General features: G+C 44.6%; 5 protein-coding genes across 5 annotated transcripts; 4 read left to right on the top strand and 1 right to left on the bottom strand.

Annotated features, from left to right (window-relative positions):
* Positions 1–569: 569 nt before the first annotated feature.
* On the top strand, positions 570–6,895 carry T069G_08918 (AMP-binding enzyme domain-containing protein; the record flags this gene model as incomplete). The annotated part of the gene is made up of 2 exons (XM_056176128.1): positions 570–965; positions 1,028–6,895. 2 exons carry the CDS (start codon positions 570–572, stop codon positions 6,893–6,895), a joined length of 6,264 nt encoding a protein of 2,087 aa, XP_056024606.1.
* A 454-nt stretch (positions 6,896–7,349) lies between these two features.
* On the top strand, positions 7,350–8,555 carry T069G_08917 (pyridine nucleotide-disulfide oxidoreductase domain-containing protein; the record flags this gene model as incomplete). Its single annotated transcript, XM_056176127.1, has 1 exon — positions 7,350–8,555. One exon carries the CDS (start codon positions 7,350–7,352, stop codon positions 8,553–8,555), a length of 1,206 nt encoding a protein of 401 aa, XP_056024605.1.
* Positions 8,556–9,073: 518 nt separating this feature from the next.
* T069G_08916 (uncharacterized protein) lies at positions 9,074–10,554 on the bottom strand (the record flags this gene model as incomplete). Its single annotated transcript, XM_056176126.1, has 7 exons — positions 9,074–9,094; positions 9,166–9,364; positions 9,424–9,651; positions 9,706–9,816; positions 9,905–10,001; positions 10,056–10,258; positions 10,337–10,554. The coding sequence occupies 7 exons, from the start codon at positions 10,552–10,554 to the stop codon at positions 9,074–9,076; spliced, it is 1,077 nt and encodes a 358-aa protein (XP_056024604.1).
* A 1,997-nt stretch (positions 10,555–12,551) lies between these two features.
* T069G_08915 (cytochrome p450 domain-containing protein) lies at positions 12,552–14,267 on the top strand (the record flags this gene model as incomplete). The annotated part of the gene is made up of 3 exons (XM_056176125.1): positions 12,552–13,565; positions 13,629–13,912; positions 14,120–14,267. 3 exons carry the CDS (start codon positions 12,552–12,554, stop codon positions 14,265–14,267), a joined length of 1,446 nt encoding a protein of 481 aa, XP_056024603.1.
* A 1,328-nt stretch (positions 14,268–15,595) lies between these two features.
* T069G_08914 (uncharacterized protein) lies at positions 15,596–17,606 on the top strand (the record flags this gene model as incomplete). Its single annotated transcript, XM_056176124.1, has 2 exons — positions 15,596–15,838; positions 15,921–17,606. The coding sequence occupies 2 exons, from the start codon at positions 15,596–15,598 to the stop codon at positions 17,604–17,606; spliced, it is 1,929 nt and encodes a 642-aa protein (XP_056024602.1).
* Positions 17,607–19,539: the final 1,933 nt, after the last annotated feature.

Below are 19,539 nucleotides of genomic sequence, written 5' to 3'. Positions count from 1 at the left end.
CGACATTGGCTGTTGTTACATGCGTGCTCCGTTCCCATGAGAACAAGTTTCTAAAGCAAGCGCTAAGAATATGCCGATGTCCATGTTATGTGTCAATAGCGTACAGTACTGTGGAATTTTATCAGTCAAAATACTAAGGCAGAATAAATGTGAGAATTATTTGGCAACCATGTAAGGCGTATAAGGTGTATATCTGGAAACTCTATGCGATGTATTCTGTATTTCTGCGGTATTTTTTTAATGGTTACGAGAGAAACACTGGCACTTGTACTCTTCGTTCTTTGATTGCTCGCCTAGAATCAACTCGCAGCTGTATGCAAAGAGACTCGGCCGTTCTCAGCTGAGCCGCTTGTTTACTTTGGTAATAATACCCTGTTTCCAAAGCCGCGAGACGCGCTCAAAGCCACAACTATATGGCGCGCAACTGGATTACTTCAATCTTTTATTCATCTTATACTAATAACTCTAAAGGGAATATTAGCTTGTTTCTTTCCATTTTCATCACTTTGTTCTAATCTGACTTCCTCACAATTTTATAGCCAGCTACAGACTGGACATACAAGCACATTATGCCGCCCAGTTTAGAGAATGTCTGCATACCTGGGAGCTTTGCGCTTCCTAATCTTTCCGCGAAAGAGTCATCAACTCCGACAGGGATGAAGGATGAATACCTTGTCCTATCATGGCTTATTGTCCTTTTGAGGATGAAGGAAGATAGGCAAGCTAACTGTGGCTGGATATATCAAACACGAGAGCCTGAGATTGAGGGCGAATTGGCCAGAGGGGAACTCTCAACGAATAAAGTATTGGGGAACTTGAAAAGTACTGTCGGCCAAGCCACCATTGCCATCTCCAAGTATATGACTGGGGCCGTATTACAGTCTCTTGAGAGATATTCGACTCCCGTTTCTCTCTTATTGAGTACAGAATACCGGCTCAATGAAAATAACAAGGCTAAAGATGATGTAAGACAATGAATTGCGTCTAGTTGAAAGAGATCTCATATAGCTAACACGAGTGAGAACAGAGTACCCTATACCTCGAAACATATTATATGAACGGCCATCTCCGGATACTCCCCGCACGCACCTCCGAAAATGTTTCTCAATATGTAATAACGCAATACGCCGAAGCATTGAGCCATACCATCAGAATGTGCATCTCGAATCATGATGCGGTTATTGAGGACTTTCTTCATCCATTCCCGCACGATATGGATCAAATATGGCAGTGGAATCATTCTCTTCCGCAGACGTACGACTGCTGCATGCATGATATAGTTTCCGGGCGAGCTCAAGAATCTCCAGACAAGGTGGCAATTCTATCTTGGGACGGCAGCTTGACTTACGCCGAAGTTGATCGATTCTCGTCTCTTCTGGCCCTTTTACTCAGAGAACGGGGTGTTGAAGCACACGAATTCCTTCCACTGTGCTTCGAAAAGTCAAAATGGACTGTTGTTGCTGTGCTGGCTGTAATGAAAGCCGGAGGAACAATGGTGCTTATGGACCCAGCACTTCCGATTGCCCGCTTGCGAAATATGGCAGAACAAGTTAATGCAAAGACAATGGTTGTCTCTCGAAACCAGTATAATTTAGCTACGGACATCCTCCCACATGGGGAATTTATTATTTTGGAGGCGGAGACATTTGCTTGCTTTGAGGACTTTGTAAACTTTCCCGCTCTACCGGTTGTGCATCCATCAACGCTCATGTACATCATCTTCACTTCTGGAAGTACAGGCACTCCCAAGGGAGTTCAAGTATCCCACCGCAGCTATTCCAGCAGTGCTTTCCCTCGGGCTAAAGCAGTTGGTTACAACAATAATTCCCGGGTTCTCGATTTCGCGTCCTACGCCTTCGATGTTAGTATTGACAGTATGATACTAACATTGGCTAACGGCGGCTGTCTCTGCATTCCATCGGATGAAGACAGACTCAACGACATAAATACAGCTATGCGAAGTATGAAGGTGAACTACGCGGGTCTCACCCCCTCAGTTGCTCGAATACTAGACTTGGACGTCATTGCGTCGCTCGAAGGACTGGGTCTTGGGGGTGAAGCGGCTTCCGTCAGTGATGTTGCGCTTTGGGGCCAGTATGCTAGGATTATCATAGGATATGGCCCCTGTGAATGCACCATTGGCTGTACTGTGAATAGCAATGCAGCTGCGAATCGGGACTACATCACCATTGGGCCAGGCAATGGCGCCGCTATTTGGATTGTGGACCCAGATGACCACGAGTCACTAATGCCGGTAGGCGCAGTGGGTGAGCTGCTTGTGGAAGGCCCGATTGTTGGGCAAGGCTATCTTAATGATCCCAAAAAGACTGCCGCTGCGTTCATTCAAGATCCGTCATGGCTTGTATCAGGCCACGGTCAACATAGCGGCCGCCAAGGCCGTCTGTACAAGACTGGGGACCTTGGAAAGTATGCTCCTGACAGTTCTGGCGAGATCATCTTCATGGGCAGGAAAGACACTCAGGTCAAGTTGCGTGGCCAGCGGGTTGAGTTGGGGGAAATAGAGAGCCAACTGAAAGCTAGGCTCCCCTCGGAGATCAGCGTGATATCTGAGGTGATTACGCCAGCCGGATCCGCGGCCCAACCGACTTTAGTGGTATTCATTACACAACACGTCGGAAAGGCAAGGGACAATCGCCAGTTAGAATTGGCCTGCCTCTCTGGAGATTTGGGCGAAACAACGTTGAAAGCCAACACCGATGTGGCGAAAGTATTGCCCCGGTATATGATTCCAACCGCATACATACCGATCAACTTTATTCCAACGTTGATATCAGGAAAAATTGATCGAAAGCGTCTGAGAGAATTTGGTTCCACAGTGGACTTGAAGCAGCTTGATAAAAACGCGAAGAGCACGGCAACTCGGGCGCTTAGTGACCTTGAGCAACGCCTACGACAGGCTTGGGCTTTCATCCTGAAGTTGAACCCAGACGAAATCACCCAGGAAGACAATTTCTTTGCGTTAGGTGGCAATTCTCTGGCAGCCATGAGATTGGTGTCTACATGTAGAGATCGAGGGTTGGATCTTAGCGTGACTGGAACATTTGCCAATCCAACCCTCTCGGAAATGGCAAATGCTGTCTTCATATGCGATTACGACGCGAACATCACAGTTCCGGAGTTTTCTATGATATCTCAGCTTGCTGACAGTGCCCGACTAGAGGCATCACGCATTTGTGGGATAAATGAGGCCGCTATTGAGGATATTTACCCCTGTACACCAACTCAGGAATCTTTGTTTACGTTTTCTCTCAAATCGACGAAGCCTTATATCGCCCAGCGTGTTGCTTGTATCCCGCCTAATGTAAACTTGGAACAGTGGAAAAAAGCATGGGAGTCGGTTGTTGATGTGAGCCCCATCTTACGCACACGCTTAGCTCAACTCCAAGACCCTGGGCTTCAGCAAGTTGTTCTCAAAGAGAAGATATCGTGGGAACATCCCACAGATCTTGATCAGTATCTTGTAGACGATAGAGCCATTGGGATGGATCTCGGGCAAAGGCTGGCTCGATATGCTATTGTGAATAACAATGGGGATGGCAAACAATATATGGTTTGGACTGTGCATCACGTACTCTACGATGGATGGTCAGAACCGATCATACTTGGAAAGGTTCGCGAAGCATTACAACACGGAAGTGCTTTGCCTCACCATCCAGCACTCATAACTATGCGAGACTTTGTCAAGTATGTTCGCGACACCGATCAGATTGCGATGCAAGAGTTTTGGAGCAGAGAGCTTGATGGTGCAATAGGCCCTCAATTCCCTCGTCTACCCTCCAGAGACTTTTTACCAAACCCGGACACCATCTTCGAGTATCAAATAACCATAAAGTCAACTATCGGCTTTCCATTTACTCTGGCAACCGTTATCCGTGGCGCATGGGCCCTAGTCGCTTCACAGTTTACTCATAGCGATGATGTCGTCTTTGGAGAGACACTCACGGGTCGAGACATTCCACTGCTTGGTGTGGAGGGCGTTATTGGTCCATTGATTGCTACTGTCCCTATCCGAATACGCATTGACCGGACAAAATCCGTCAATGATTATTTGAAGGCTGTCCAGCAAGCTATTCTCTCTCGTACTCCATATCAACACATGGGCATGCAAAACATCAGAAAGGTTCACCCAGATGCCCAACATGCTTGTGAAGCAGGAACAGGTCTGGTTATACAACCGGAATTGGAATACGACGGCACCGATCTTGGTTTTGCCCACGGAGATGTTGTTCGAGAAGCGTTATATTTCAACCCTTATCCCGTTATGCTAGCATGTGGTATGAACCCTGATGGATTCAGGATCTGTGCAAGCTTCGATAGCAGCCTGATAGATATCAGCCAAATGAAACGAATGATGGCACAACTAGAGACAGCTTGTTCACACCTTATGAGCGATCTCGGGAAAAGGGTCGACCAGATATCTTGCCTCCCAGAAGCTGAATTGAATAATATTTGGGGCTTCAATCAACTCCCACCGGTATCTCTCGATCAGGCGTCTGGGAAGATTAGGGCAGGCGCAGAAACACAACCAGGATCTACATATCCTCCATTTCTAGTTCCTTGGGTGTGCATTCCACAAAACCCATCCCTTTTATCACCCATCGGTTGCCCTGGTGAACTTTGGCTTGAAGGACCACATTTGTTCACCACTGAAGCGATCGAGTCTCCTGCCTGGCTCTTAGCTGGGAGCTCTCAGTTTTCCGGTCGATCAGGTCAAGTTCGAGCAACAGGAGACATAGTTCAGCTACAAGACAATGGCAAATTAGTGTTTGTGGGTCGAACTGAAAACATTGTACCTGTCAATGGTCATTCGGTGGACATCACAGACTTTGAGGCGCATTTCGCTCAGTTACTGTCCCCATCTGTCATCGCTGCTGCGGCTTTATACCACCCGTCACCTATTGAGAAAAAGCAGCCTGTAGATGAAGGGCTGATTGTGTTTATAGAACAACAGCCCTTGGATAAGGACAATGTTGAGTTGCTACCAAAAGGGTGCAAAGTGAGTTGTGCAGTACCTGGCTCACAACCTTTTGAAACTGCTATCTGTGCAACTATATCTGCCAACTTTGCTGGGGTATTGAAGAGGTTTGACAAACACATTCGGAATTCTTTGCCGTCGCATATGGTGCCTTATGCGTACGTCGTTGTAGAGAAAATGCCCATCACACAGGGCAAAGTCGATCACAGCTTAGTTAACCAGCTTGCGTCCAACATCTCTGAGAATATAACTTCTCAGCTACGCGAAAGTCTCACGAAAGAATGGTCGAAAATCGTGAGCCCGGCAAATCTTACGGCGTCGCAAGATATTCTGCGATCCGCGTGGGCAGAAGTGCTTAATGTCAATTTGGATCAAATTGACGTTGACGATAATTTCTTCCGCCTAGGCGGCGATTCAGTATCAGTTATGAAACTGACGTCGAACCTTCGCAAGAATGGACATGGAATGAGTGTAGCAGATGTATTTCGGCACATGCGCCTTCGCGACGCTGCCACGGTTTTAAAGGTCAACGAATTGTTCAAAGAGGACACATGGTCTTACAGACCATTTTCAATGTTGGGATCTATCGACATAGATCTCTTTCTCTCTGAATGTATTCGCCCAAAGCTTGCTAATCCCAACTGGAGCATCAAAGATGTATTCAACGTGACGGATTCACAGGCATTAGACGTTAGAGCAACCATTCAGAGGCCACGCACATCGATACAGTACACGATGTTGTACTTCGACCAGGGCTCAATAGACCAAAGCAAACTGCTGAGTGCTTGTGCAAATCTTGTCAAAACTCATGAGGTTTTGCGCACAGTATTTGTCGAGCACAACTCAACTCTATTTCAGGTTGTCTTGGACGAGATTAACGTTCCAGTGACGATGAAGACAACAGATGCAGACCTCGATGAGTTTGTCACGAACCTTTGCACTAATGATATCGAGTCTGATTTTCTTCTTGGATCGTCCTTCGTCAGGATGTTTTATATCCAAACCCGAGATGGCAAAGGTTGCCTTGTCCTAGGTTTATCTCATGCCCAATACGACGGAGTATCCCTGCCTCGATTGCTTCGAGATTTGGAAATATTGTACGCTGGAGAAGAAGTGGTAAACTTTGAACCATTCAGCTCTTATGTTGCACGAATCCAGAACAAGGGATTACAAAAAAGATCGTTGGACTACTGGAGTAATCTTCTTAGTGGCTCGATGCTTTCAATTCTTCCTGACCAGTCGACAACAAATACAGACAGAGCCGTATTCTTGTCACGACAAACCAGTGTCTCCAAGGCACCTGAGGGCATTACCACAGCTAGTGTGCTTACTGCAGCATTTGCTCTGGTGATAGCTCGTAGACTTCACAAATCAGACGTCTCTTTTGGAGGGGTAACATCTGGTCGAAACATTGACCAACTGAACACAGAGAATGTGATGGGTCCATGCTATCAGTTCGCACCCATTAGAGTCATCTTGAAACCCGGATGGTCCGCAATGGATCTCTTACGATTCGTTCAGAATCAAACAGCCGAATCTGCTGCTCATGACTTTGTTGGCTTCCAAAAAATAGCTAAACAGTGTGCAGAGTGGTCCTCGGGAGCAAACTTTTTTGACTCCATTGTTCACCATCAAGATTTTGAGGATTTTGATCATATGCCTTTTGCCAATGGAAGCTGCAGAGTCGATATTTCCAATCCACACGGTGACGCGGCTTATCCCCTTAAGGCAGTCTCTTTCCTTAGACAGGGGAGACTGAATGCTGGATTGGTTGGAAATCAGGCAGATATAGCATTCATTGACTCTTTACTGACAGAATTAGTCAATGCTGTCGAGGAGCTTGTCAACCCTACTTTAGTTGGGAAAGCCATTGATTTTGGATTTAGTATTGAAGGATAATGGTAATCAAAACCACCTCACTATTATAAAATTTGTAACCTTGGGTTCCCTTTGGTTATCATTACTTGTTAAATATTAATAATCTACAAGTAATCTCTATGTAACGCGTGGTATCTCTTTGCCAACCGACTGTCGGCGATGACGCCACCATGGGGTGGACCTAAAATGCGGATGCAGGGTGCGGGCTTAGTTTGCCGATATCTACAGTACGTTAATACTTCTGGAACAAACTCTCAATCTCAAGAGCATTTCAAAGCACCTCTAATTCGGACCATCACTGCTTGGGACATACCAACGGGTCGTTGGAGGGCTGATGCGTTGGTTCGGCAGGCAAAGCCGTTGGCATAAATACCAACTCTACTATTGCTGTTTTGTCGAAATAGCTATCCATCCAGCATTTCAATTCCACATTACTCTCATTATATGCATTGATCTGCCTTCCTTCACTATCATCATGTCCTCGTCAACCCATCACATCGTAGTTCTCGGCAGCAACTTTGCCGGGTTGGCTATCAGTCATTACATTCTGAGACACATTATACCGTCAGTGGCGAGCAACACCGACAAGAAGTGCAAGTTGACTATTGTATCGCCATCGACTCACTATTTCTTCAAAGTCGGTGCCCCTCGCGCCATTGCCCGGCCTGAACTGGTCAGCAAGGTCTCAATGCCATTCGCGGGCGCGTTTCAAGATTATGGCGACCTATATGCATTTGTCCAAGGCGAAGCCATAGCACTTGACCCTTCAAAGAAGCTAGTCACGGTCAAGGGTGTCACCGATACCGATGAGAACAGGATACAGATCCCATACGACTCACTTATTATCGCCACAGGGATGACAAGCGCCAGTCCCCTTTGGACTCTCCAAGGACCACACACAGTCACAAGCAACGCTATTTGCGACACCAATGCAGCTATTTCCAAGGCAAATACGATCCTAATCGCCGGCGGTGGCCCCACAGGCGTCGAAACAGCCGGCGAAATTGCCTACCATTGGCACGGCAAGGATATCACCCTATTCTCCGGCAGCACTCGCCTCCTCTCCAATTTATCGAACAAGGGAGTTGGAACGTCGGCGGAATCACACCTGCGCAGGTTGAAGGTTAAGACAGTGCATATGGCCAAGGTTACTTCTGCGTCCAAGACGGCGAATGGTACCACGCTGGTGGAATTGAACAATGGCACCACCAGGGAGGTTGATTTATACATTGACGCGACGGGTGGTACACCTAATACGAGCTTCTTGCCAGCCGAATGGCTTGATACCCGGGGATCCGTCATCACCGACCCTGAGACCTTGCGTGTGACAAGTGCTCCACCTGGCGTTTATGCCATTGGCGACGTGGCATCGTACTCGAAGAGAAACGTCCTCGATGTTCATCGAGCTATCGCCCCCCTCGGGTACTCGCTCTGGGCTGACATGACCAAGAAGGCCAAGGTGAAAGCACCCCTAACCGAGAAGGTATACAAGCAGGACCCTGGAGACTTCCAGTTTGTTCCCATTGGTCCAAAGGGTGGTGTCGGAACAGCGTTTGGTTGGTCTGTGCCAAGCTTCATGGTTTGGCTTGCAAAGTCGAGGACCTTCTTCATTGAAAAGGTGCCCGCCAATGTCGCTGGCGCTAGCTATACAAACATCGATGTATCCTCCATACCCAGCTAATGCGGTACTTTCGGATTTGTTTTATCTGTTGATTTATCTTTTTGCGTTAGACCATAGAGCCCTGTTGTTCTCGTGTTCTCGGAGCTCCGTTTTTATCTCGACAGGGCTACGTTTAATTCCAGATGCTTGCACTTCGCGCCGTTCGACGCCATTCCATTTCACGACCTGCGGCCTCCCAAGCTTGATTTTTTTTTATCGGCGGTGATGAATTCACTGTTGCTGACATTTTCCACCTGTCGTACAACCAGGTGGCTAGAGATATTGGCTACAAGGACATCACGGACAAGTATACCAATGTGAAGAAGTGGTTTGACATAATGTCCGCATGCTAAGTATACTTACTGCATTCATATTTGGCCGATTTCTTTGAAAGATTTAGGATGCACGCATGCAACTATGTTGTTACTATTCCCGAGTCTACGCTTTGTAATTCCATGAAGTAGTGCTCTGGTATTGTCAGCGGATCGCACCCAGTTTAGACTCCAAGATAATCCAACTTACTTGCTATATACCACCTCTTACTTGAGTGATGTAGGACACTTTTGAGAGACTCTATAGACTGACGACGATGAAACTCATCAGAATTACTTGAGCTGGAAGCAAGTATTACTGCCGCTTTGAGGACCGGGTGGAGTGAAAATGGACAGAGATCCGAGAGGTTCGTAGACGCCAAGCTTCCCTCAAATTGTTTAGCCGCGCTGACAACCTCGTCTATCAGGGCATCTCGGAACAATCCCGAAGAAAAGTGACAAGAGATATCCTGGGGTATTTTGAGGTGATTTCCAAGCTCGAAGACGGAGAGGAGGGCACTATGATATGCCACATTACTTCATGATCGCCATATGAGAAGGTATTAGGAGATGCTTACCTGTTGCAGATATCGACCTGGCTAGCAAGTCGACTAGGAGATGTGACTTCGGACTCTGTCAAAACATGTTTGTAGGCAATGACGGTTTTTATCAATTGAATAGCTTCGGCCGCGTTGAAGTCCTGGCGTATGGTGGGATTATTGACATGAGTTAAGGCTTGTTCGAGCAGACGAGAAGCTTCGACTAGGCTGGCAAGAGGTGTTTTACTGGCAGACAAATCGGCCGCGCTATGCAATGATGTCAATGTGCAGGTTCATTTAAAGAACAACTGCTTATCATACCTCGTGGCTCCCACCATACCGCTCTTCAAGTCATCGGTAGCAAACAACTGAGTGAGTGATGGTACTTCTGTTGTTCGATATATGGTTGGCGAGTTCCGCAAACCAAGATACCTGTCCAAATGTTAATCTTAGGGACTCACAGACTCTGATCTATAGCTGATTCAATTGTAGAAGATGTGACGGAGAAGGATCTACCGACCTGTTCAGTATCACAACAGCCTGCCAGATTCGAGCAACTTCTTCTGTTGTAACTAAGCCGCCCTCATGATTCTTCTCCCACACATAGCTCGTTGACGCTAATGATCTTATCGTGTTTGCTATATTTGTATCATGAGCCGCTGGATATATACCGTGGCTGACTTCAAATAGCTTCACAAGTGCCTGAGACTGTAGCAGCTCAAGTGAAGCCTCATATCCCGCTTGGATTAGAGCGATTGAGCTTTTTACTAAAGTGTAGAGCGACTTTGCTTGGCCCGATATTCCAGATTCAGTCGGAGGAGTGTTGAGAAGAAGCATGCACAGCACAAGAAGGCTCTGCCCTGCACTGGGAGCTCTACACAATTCTGGTAGTCTCCCCATAAACTTCGGTTTAGACAAAACGGGAAACCAATGGTGAATAGATTCGAAATACTTTATGCAGCAAGCACGGCAGCCGCTCTCTCCACCGGTAAGACCAAACGCCTGCTGCTTAATGTTCTCCTGGATTAGTGCTGGGGCGAATGGGGTAAGCTGGTAAGAGCGTAATAGCGTCAGATGTTCAGAGTTCGGGGGTGCCGCCTCAGTGTAGTTACATTCTCGACAGAGCCTAGGTAATGGCTTGTTTAGCAATTCATCCCGAGGCAACGCCATTTCAGGCCAACGTTACCTCACGCAGAGCGAGCACCTAGGGAGCGCCTTATCGCACTTACGCTTTTGCTTGCGGCAGGGGAGACAGACAACGGGGGCCTTCACAGAGTCTCTTCGTGGTTGGTTCATCGTCTCTACATTGCCAGACAGGTTATAGGGCTAATGAACATTCCGCGAAGCAGACCTCAGTCTGAGTAGGTGACGAAACGGTGTCCCCGCGCCTTGACGAATACAAGCGATGATAGTTGCTGGGTCAAGGAGAGACGATAAGGAAATTCACCGCTTTGTGCATCCGCAACTTGCATTCCTTGCCGGGCGATCCGCGTGTACCTTTATGTACGAGTATATGGCGTCAGATCCTTTTCTCCACGATCTAGGTCCGCACCTTGCACCCGCACCTTGCATCCGCACCTTGCGTCCGCACCTTGCGTCCGCAACCCGCATTAAAACCGGGGCTTATTCCTGCTTCGGCTCTCCCCTTACCGTATCCCCTCGCAAAACTGGATTGTGAGCAGTTTTTTAGTGGGTGACATGCTAACGTGAGGAAGTTAGCTTATTGCTTTTTTCGATCAAAACTGGGTATAACTATGGGAGATCCACAGTCGACTTTTGCGAGGGAATACGGTACTACCCTGAAACAGCTTGAGCAGCTCATGTTTAAACAGGATATCTACACGAGATCCAGATTCCACAAAAAGATATTTTCAAATGTTGTCGTTTCCAAGCGGAGTCAAGTATGCAAGATGGGCATAGTATAAGGAAGTACGTTTCCGATTCTACGTTGGACATATTAGAAGATAAGCAAGGAGGGATTTTGTAGCGCCACTTCTCGTTGGATCCATCACCTTCGAAGGAGGTAGCTCTTAGTCAAGGCGCTGGATATCACTGGTTGAGACACGGTGCGGACATGTGATGACAGGTGCGCCCTCACAAGAGAAATGATAGTATTGTCTTCAAACTAGACGGAGCTCGCTTAGATATTACGGGCGTCTGTCGATGAACAATTGAGGTTTGGGTTCCAAGGTTGTTTATTGGACGATTCGCCGCTGCCCCTTCAGATTCCCCTGCATATCTGGGCGCTTCACACCTACCTTCTGTGTCTGCATTCCGTAAATCTGAAGTCTGAACTTGCTCTAGTAGATCTACCCGCTATCCACAGAGACGACCCGACCCGCACTAAGTGCTCGCGATATTCCAGAAGATGATTGCCACGGAATGCCACAACTTTGGATTCCGCTATCTACAACCAAGCTGCCTGGACAAGGGCTTTGGCACCAGTAGCCAATGACTTGTGAAAATCATCCGCAGAACTGACGGCCAATGCCTGGCGGACATGCCGCTAGCCGGACAGGCGGGCTTAGAATACATAAAGTCCGGATGAGTCCGTGTTCCTGTATACACAATAACGCAATGATATAGCAATGGCGATAACGCAGTCTTCGTTCAGTCCGAACGAGCTTCGGAATGCTGGATAAAGGAGATGCCTCCTTCCCTGTATACAGATGAGCAAAGTGCCACGACTCTTGGCTCCGGGGTCTGGGATGCGTGGCCTAAAGGGGACAGCGATTAAATGAGCGGCACGAGCGAGTGAAACTCAAACATCAGGCCACCAATTTACTACTCATGTTGACTGTATTAAAAAGCAGAGACTCTGAACTTGAAAAGGGCACCTGTCTCTTTGATCGTTGACCTCCAAACTTCATAATCCACTCGCGCAAAAAAGCAGAGCGTATGCTCAATGCCGACATGCCTCCGACAACGAACACTTCTTTTGTGATGAGTGTAATGGAAAACATTTCTCATGTGCCCGTTAAAGACGCCGTTGGGCTCTCTCTCTTCTTGGTACGTCTCTCTAATGAGTCGATCAGGGTGTCTTCTCGCGTGACTAAACCGTGTAGATCTTCGTGTACTGCCTCAGCATAAGTATTTATCGCCTGTGGTTTCATCCTTTGGCCAGATTTCCTGGCCCATCCCTGCTTTCTGTCTCTTACTTTCCATTCATGTACACGTACAGCATTCGGGGTAAATGGATGCGGACAGCCGAGAGACTACATGTCCAATATGGCCCTATTGTTCGCGTTGGACCAAATCACCTAGCTGTTGACGGATCCGTCGCCTGGACTGAAATCTATGCCAACCGAGGCGCAGGTAAAAGCGAATACCCTAAGCCGAGAGGTTTTTTCTTCAACGGCGATGAGACGAGTATCTTGGCCGCACCTCGTGATGTTCATCGCCGTCTTCGCCGTCACTTGAGTCACGCCTTTAGCGAGTCAGCTTTGGTCGAACAAGAGGGGATCATCGCTTCATACATTGATTTGCTCATGGCTCGTCTGTCCGAACGGGCGGGTAAGGGATCCAAGATCAACATTGTAGATTGGTTGAATTTCGCGGCCTTTGACATCATTGGGGACTTAACGTTCGCGGATTCGTTTGACAGTTTGCGAAATAGCGGCTATCATCCGTGGGTTCGAAACATCTTCAAGAACATCCAGGCTGCTTCCTACACCTGGTTTGCCACCAACTACCCCCCGCTGCAGACGGTGATGCGCACATTCACGAGCAATGAAACGGTAAAGATATCGCAATACAACCAACAACTTGCAGTGGAAAAGGCCTTGGCTCGCATGAGTTTGGGGCCCGAGCCCGCAGATGGACGTCGCGACTTCATGACATACATGCTTCGCAAGACACGGACAGGAGAAGAAGGAATGACACAAGAGGAAATTCTCGCCACCGCGCCTGTTCTTGTGACTGCAGGCAGCGAGACAACCGCCACGCTGCTTTCGGGGTTTTTCTTCTATTTGCCATCCAATCCAACCGCGTACTGGCGACTAACGGAGGAAATCCGCTCAACTTTCAACAGTGAGGATGACATCAACATGCGTAGTGCATCATCGCTGCCATATCTGCAGGCCTGTCTCGAAGAAGCATTACGCATATATCCTCCAGCTGCTGAGACACCTTGGCGAGTATCCCCCGGCGACATGCTTCTAGACCAGTTTGTTCCTGCCGGAGTATGTGCATCAGTAGTCGCGCGATTGTGGGAAAGAAATGCTAACAAGATGGTTCTTTGACAGACACACATCTCCGTCTCCCAGTGGGCTACGTATCGCAATCCCAAATACTTCAAAGATGCATCTTCATATGTGCCCGAGCGTTGGTTGCTTCCGGCTCATCCACACTACGATGCCCAATTCAACAATGATAACAAATCGGCCTTCAAACCTTTTAGTAACGGTCCACGAGACTGCATTGGCAAGAACCTCGCATACGCAGAGATGAGGCTTATTGTTGCGCGATTTTTTTTCCGCTTTGATTACGAACTTTGTCCAGAACAAAGTGGATGGCATCACGACCAGCGGTCTTTTACTGTTTGGGCAAAAGGTCCTTTGTATCTTGCGGTACACTTGCGTGAATAATGATATCCATACAGTGTTTCTGACTAAGTACATGTAATAACGATAGAAGAGCTTGGAGGATAGAACTTTATTATAACAGGGTTACAAACCAGCTTTTATCATCTCGAAAATAAGCCTATAGACTAGGGAATTCTAATCTTCATCTCTAGGAGTTACAAAATTGGTATCGTCACTGAGCATGGCGACGTTGAACAGAGGTTCCTAGAGAGCGCTACTCAGCGAAACGGCACACTACAGGAGGACTTTGACTTACCTGATTACTCCACTGCTATTTATCTCGACTCATCGCAATTTTGATGTATTTATCCAAGAAGGACTAAGACGTGACAGGATGAAGCGCCGCTACTAGAAGGAAGAAAACGGAAATGACTTTTTTCCAATAAAAGGTACGCGCTCAGCCTCGGCACGGCACGCAAAATACACAGATCCTATTGCAAATGCTGCAATAAGCAAGAAATGTGATACTAGAGACTAGCCATATTGACTAATGCGTTTCGTCATGGGACATAACGAATGCTGAAAAGCTTTGACGTCGAAGCATGCTATTTCCATATTTCTCATAGCTTTTGCAACCTATTGCATGTTATGAAACAACCCGCGAGTATCGTATGCTAATGCCATGTCAAGCGACAGCCCAAAATAGCTGGAAATGTGGCCTATCCTACTCACGGAAGCGTCATAGGCGGGGATGAGTGGGTAGAGTGTTCTCCGAATCGGGACAACATCAGCGAGGACTTGCATAAGCTCGCCATCCTTGCACGTGTCAGCTGGAAATACAACATCAGACGGCTATTCTATGCGCGTGATACTCTGGGGTAGATTGTATTATTATATCGGTACATAACAAACTATAGGTAGGAGCCGGACCAATTGCTAGGCTTGAGTCTTGATGTCCGCACGGACAGATCTGATGAGCCTGTCTGCAGGAGGAAGGAACAATATCTGCCCAGCACCAAAGTAACAAAAGTTGTATCAATATGTACAGTACTCCGAATATGTTCAGAGAAAGCTTCGAATGCCAAAACATACTGAGACTATATTACTTATTCAAAGTCTACTTTACTTCCTTCTCTGCCTACATAGACATCCTGTTATTGTGGCTCAGCCTCTCCACTATGATGCTAATAGCGGACTTGACTCTTTTTCGCCGTGAATGTTGTCACCAACGGGATTGACATCCTAAGCGAGGCAGCGATCATAGCCTCCTGAGCTGAACGTAGTGTTAACCGTCGTATCTCGGTCGATTAATACGTAGCTGCATTGGCAATACGTTTCACGTAAGGGCGACCCAGATGTATGTGCTGGGGAAGGATTGCTAAAGTACCTACCCCTTGCTTGAAGGAGCCATGCAGCCTCTCGCGGCGTTTGACCCTTAAATGGAGCTGTGGGTTGCATCGGGACCAGGGCCGGGGGAGCCTTATATCGCTTCTAGATCTTAGAACTGTCTCGACGCAATACATGTACCGATGGCAGGTGTGGTGCAGACACGACTGATCGCCATCAGCATTCGTAGCGAGAAGGTAATGCATATATATATCTGGACACCTTTTGTATGATCTAATCAGCAGTCATAGAAAAATCAACACACGACACATATTTTGACCAAGGTCTCAAAGACTTGGCAAATGGGTAAGGGAAACAACTCGAGAGGGGAGATGCGAGCCCCGGATCCTTTGCCTGGCACACCATTGAGGCGTAACCCTACTCCCATCTTGAGAACAAAGGCTTTATTAGAGGGAATCTCAGCAAGCATATTCTTCATATGCTTCTCACTTCTGCTTCTCGGTTTTGGCGCAGTTGTTGCCCGCAAAGACAAACAGATCGTCTACCAGCCGACATGGAACACCATCCATGGAATATCCCTCAAGGTCAGTAAATTTTGCAAGCCTTGTTCGGTTTGCTCCCTTCTTCGTGTTACCAATAGGTTTGCAAGATGGCTGATCTCCACAGCTTGGCACCATATTCCCGATCGTGTTTGCCGCTGTCGTCGGACGGGCAATCAGGACTTTTACAGCATGGCGCCTCGAGCATGGCACGCGGCTCGCATTTGTTGAGCAGATGATGGGAAGCCTGACCCTAGGGAGTGCTCTGTTGACCACCTACAGTCTGCAGGCTCTGAATATTCTAACGGCTATTCTTGCCATCATTTGGGCAATGTCGCCACTGGGTAGCCAAGCAGCGCTGCTCATGATCACAACCGAGCCAGTTGCGGCTACGAATCATACCCAGCTGGTCTATTTCGACACAATTATCAGAAATGCAAGTAGCGGCATATCTGGCACTTCCGGGACTACATTTATAGGGAGTAATTCGGAGGTTACGTTTGCGGCTTCGTTGAATGGACTGTACAATGCATGTCTACTTCAGTCGAATCTGACTCGAAATTCGAATAACGATCTTTGGGGCAATGTCAAGATACCAGATATTGTCAAGTCGCAGCTTACCAATGGAGATGACGATTGGCTGCTTGTAGGAAACGCAAGCGGCATCGTGTATTCGTCGCTACTGGGCATTCCAATCTCTGGGCTTCAAGCAGCCCTTAACACAACGTTCCACGTTGAGACAGCGTATCTGTCGCTGTTCTGTCAGAACATCACTATCAATGACAGCAGGCTCCCAATAACAAACTTTGGCACAAATTCAACCGTCTCGACCAGTGCTGAGGTGTCGCAACCTTGGATCAACCAGACGATTTGTGCAACCACGCCCAACAGCTTCAACATCTGTCTGGATGGATTCTACAACGTAACACAATTTGGTGGCTTTGGCAGCGTGTCCTCGTTTGGCAACGGTACAGACTTCTTCTTCCCTGCCCGCACTCTGTCTTTCCAGACATTCCCAAATACGGCTTCCGCTAAGCTGGTTGCCCAATGTCCCATCACTACCGTCTACGTAGAATCTTCCATCTCTTGCAACGGCACAAACTGTACGGTTGTGGCTATGCGACCGTCCAAGTTGCCGCATCCGGAAAGCAACTACACAGGGCTTAGCTTCGGCGATGCCTTTTTGGATTTTGGCAAGGCGCTGGCGAAGTCGGTTGGGCAAAGTATACACGCAAGCTCGAGCAGCACGACGGAGGCGTTTTTGCTCAACCCAGACCAAGCTGGCCTCGGAGGCTCCACTGGCTTGGACTTTACCAATATCGATGTGCATGAAGTTCCCGCGCGTCTACAACAAATCATCAACACCTATTGGTACGGCAGCTTTAATCCATCGTCAACCATGGGAGGCTTTGTATCGGGCACGGCACCAGCTTCCAATCAAACAGCAGCCGCTGTTATCTCTATAGAGCATGTCAGATATACAGTGCATTGGAAATGGCTAGCGCTCTTCGTCGTGACAGCAGCTACTATGGCGCTGTGTGCACTGGTGAGCTTGTTCCTTACCTTTAAAGTCCGTGGACCGGACGTGCTGGGTTATGTTTCGACAACTGTTGCAAACTCAGAATATATTCATACAGGGCGCGGAGTGGAAAGCGTAATGGGTGGTGCGGAGAGAGCCAGAGTATATGGCTCAATACGCTTAAGACTTATGGATGTACACTCAGAACAGCCAGTGGGTTTTATTGCTATTGCTGAAAATACCAAGGGTAATAGCTGTAGGAGTTTACAACAAAAAGACCGCAAGTATTATTAGGGAAAATTTATAATTATTACAACCCAACATTTATAATTACAATACTAACGCAGAGTTCTTCCTAAATATACTATTCTACTATTAGTATAGAGTAAAACTATGTAATACTTTATTTAGCAATATACTTCTAGTTGCCGCAAGAACAGTACGAAGTCCACTTTAAGTCAATTATGCAAAATAGCAAATGCATTAAAATTTTTAAAAGATTATAAATTATATTCTATTTTATAAAACTCTTTTAATATATAATAAACTAAGCTTATATAAAGTTAGTATAAAAGGGATTCCTAAGGGATAAACCTTATATTAGGTTTATATTAGTAAATAAGCTAGGCTAAATTAATAAGTAATTAACAAAAGTAAAGGGTTTATTTATATAATTAGTAAATAATATATTTATAATATAATTAAGTATTATTTTATATTTATAATTAATTATTTAATTATTTTAAATAAGTATTATAAAATAAATATATTATATAAAGCTTACTTAAGTTTATTATAATAAACCGGTCTATACTAAATAATATAAGGTAGTTCTTAAGGTAATAAACTAGTTGCAGTTTATATTAATAGAGGTAGTAGGATATAAATTAGGTAATTTTATTATATAGCTAGTAGGTTAAATATAAAGATTAATTTTATTATTATATTAATAACTAACTATTTAAGCTATTTAATAAATATTTTAGTTAAATTTTATATATTTAATTATATTTTCGTAAGTAACCTAAGTTAACTATTACTAAGGGTTAGTCTTATATAAAAGCAACTTAATATTTAAGTTAGCTTCTTAATAATATTTAATTTAATTAAATATTAATTTATAGTTTTTTTAAGGGTATATACCTCCTAAGGTAGTATAAGATATTAAATTATAATATAATATTCTTTTTTTATTAATTTTATCTTTAAGGTTAATTATAATAATTATATATTAGCGTAATTATATTTTTATTTTATATATAACTTATATTATTTTTATTATAAAGTATATTATAACTTACTTTTTTTATTATTTTATTATATTATTATATTAATAAAATATTAATAAAGTATTATTTTTATATTTAAGTATATACTATTTTTTATTTTATTAAGGAAAAGTAAAAGTAAGTAAATATTAATTAAGAAGGTTTATTTAATTAAACGTTAGTTACAGGGACTATTAAAATACTTTATTTTTATTATATTACTATAGAGAAAGAGAGTAAATATAAGTTTAGTAGTAGATTTATTTACTATTAATAATATATTTTAAAAAAAAAAAGTTATAATAAAGGTACTATAGTAACTTTTTATAAGTATTTTTTTTTTAGTAATCTTAGATTATAGCTTATTTTTTATTATAACCTAATCTAACATAGGTATATACTTTAGTTAAAGTATAAACTAAAGAGCTAATTAAAAAAAAATCACTTATATAATATACCCCTAATAAATCACTACTATAATTTATTATAATTTAATTAAACTATAATTTAATAATAATCTAAGGGAATAACTAAATATATAAGATTTTATTCCTTACGCTTTTTAAATAACTTAGATAAATAGTAGTTAATAAAGTATTAAAATTAAATATAAACTATATTTTTATTATATTTTATTTACTTTATAATTATACTTACTTAAAGTTACTTTTTATTTTCTTTACTAATATAAACTAATTAACCTTAGCTTATTACCTTAAGAACTTACCTTATATTATTAAATATTAAATTAAAACATTATATATTAATAACGTTTATTTAAAAAAATACTAAGTTCCTTTAAGTAATAAACTATTATAGCTAAAGAATTAAATATTAATATTAAAGAAGTTACCTTAATTACTAACCTTACTTTTACCTTTAAGGGTTAGGGTTAGGGTTAGGGTTAGGGTTAGGGTTAGGGTTAGGGTTAGGGTTAGGGTTAGGGTTAGGGTTAGGGA

This window comes from Trichoderma breve, chromosome 6, assembly GCF_028502605.1.
Source record: "Trichoderma breve strain T069 chromosome 6, whole genome shotgun sequence".
Taxonomy (NCBI): Eukaryota; Fungi; Ascomycota; class Sordariomycetes; order Hypocreales; family Hypocreaceae; genus Trichoderma; species Trichoderma breve.
The sequence above is the reverse complement of the archived record's forward strand: the minus strand, read 5'-3'. Positions and strand labels throughout refer to the sequence as shown.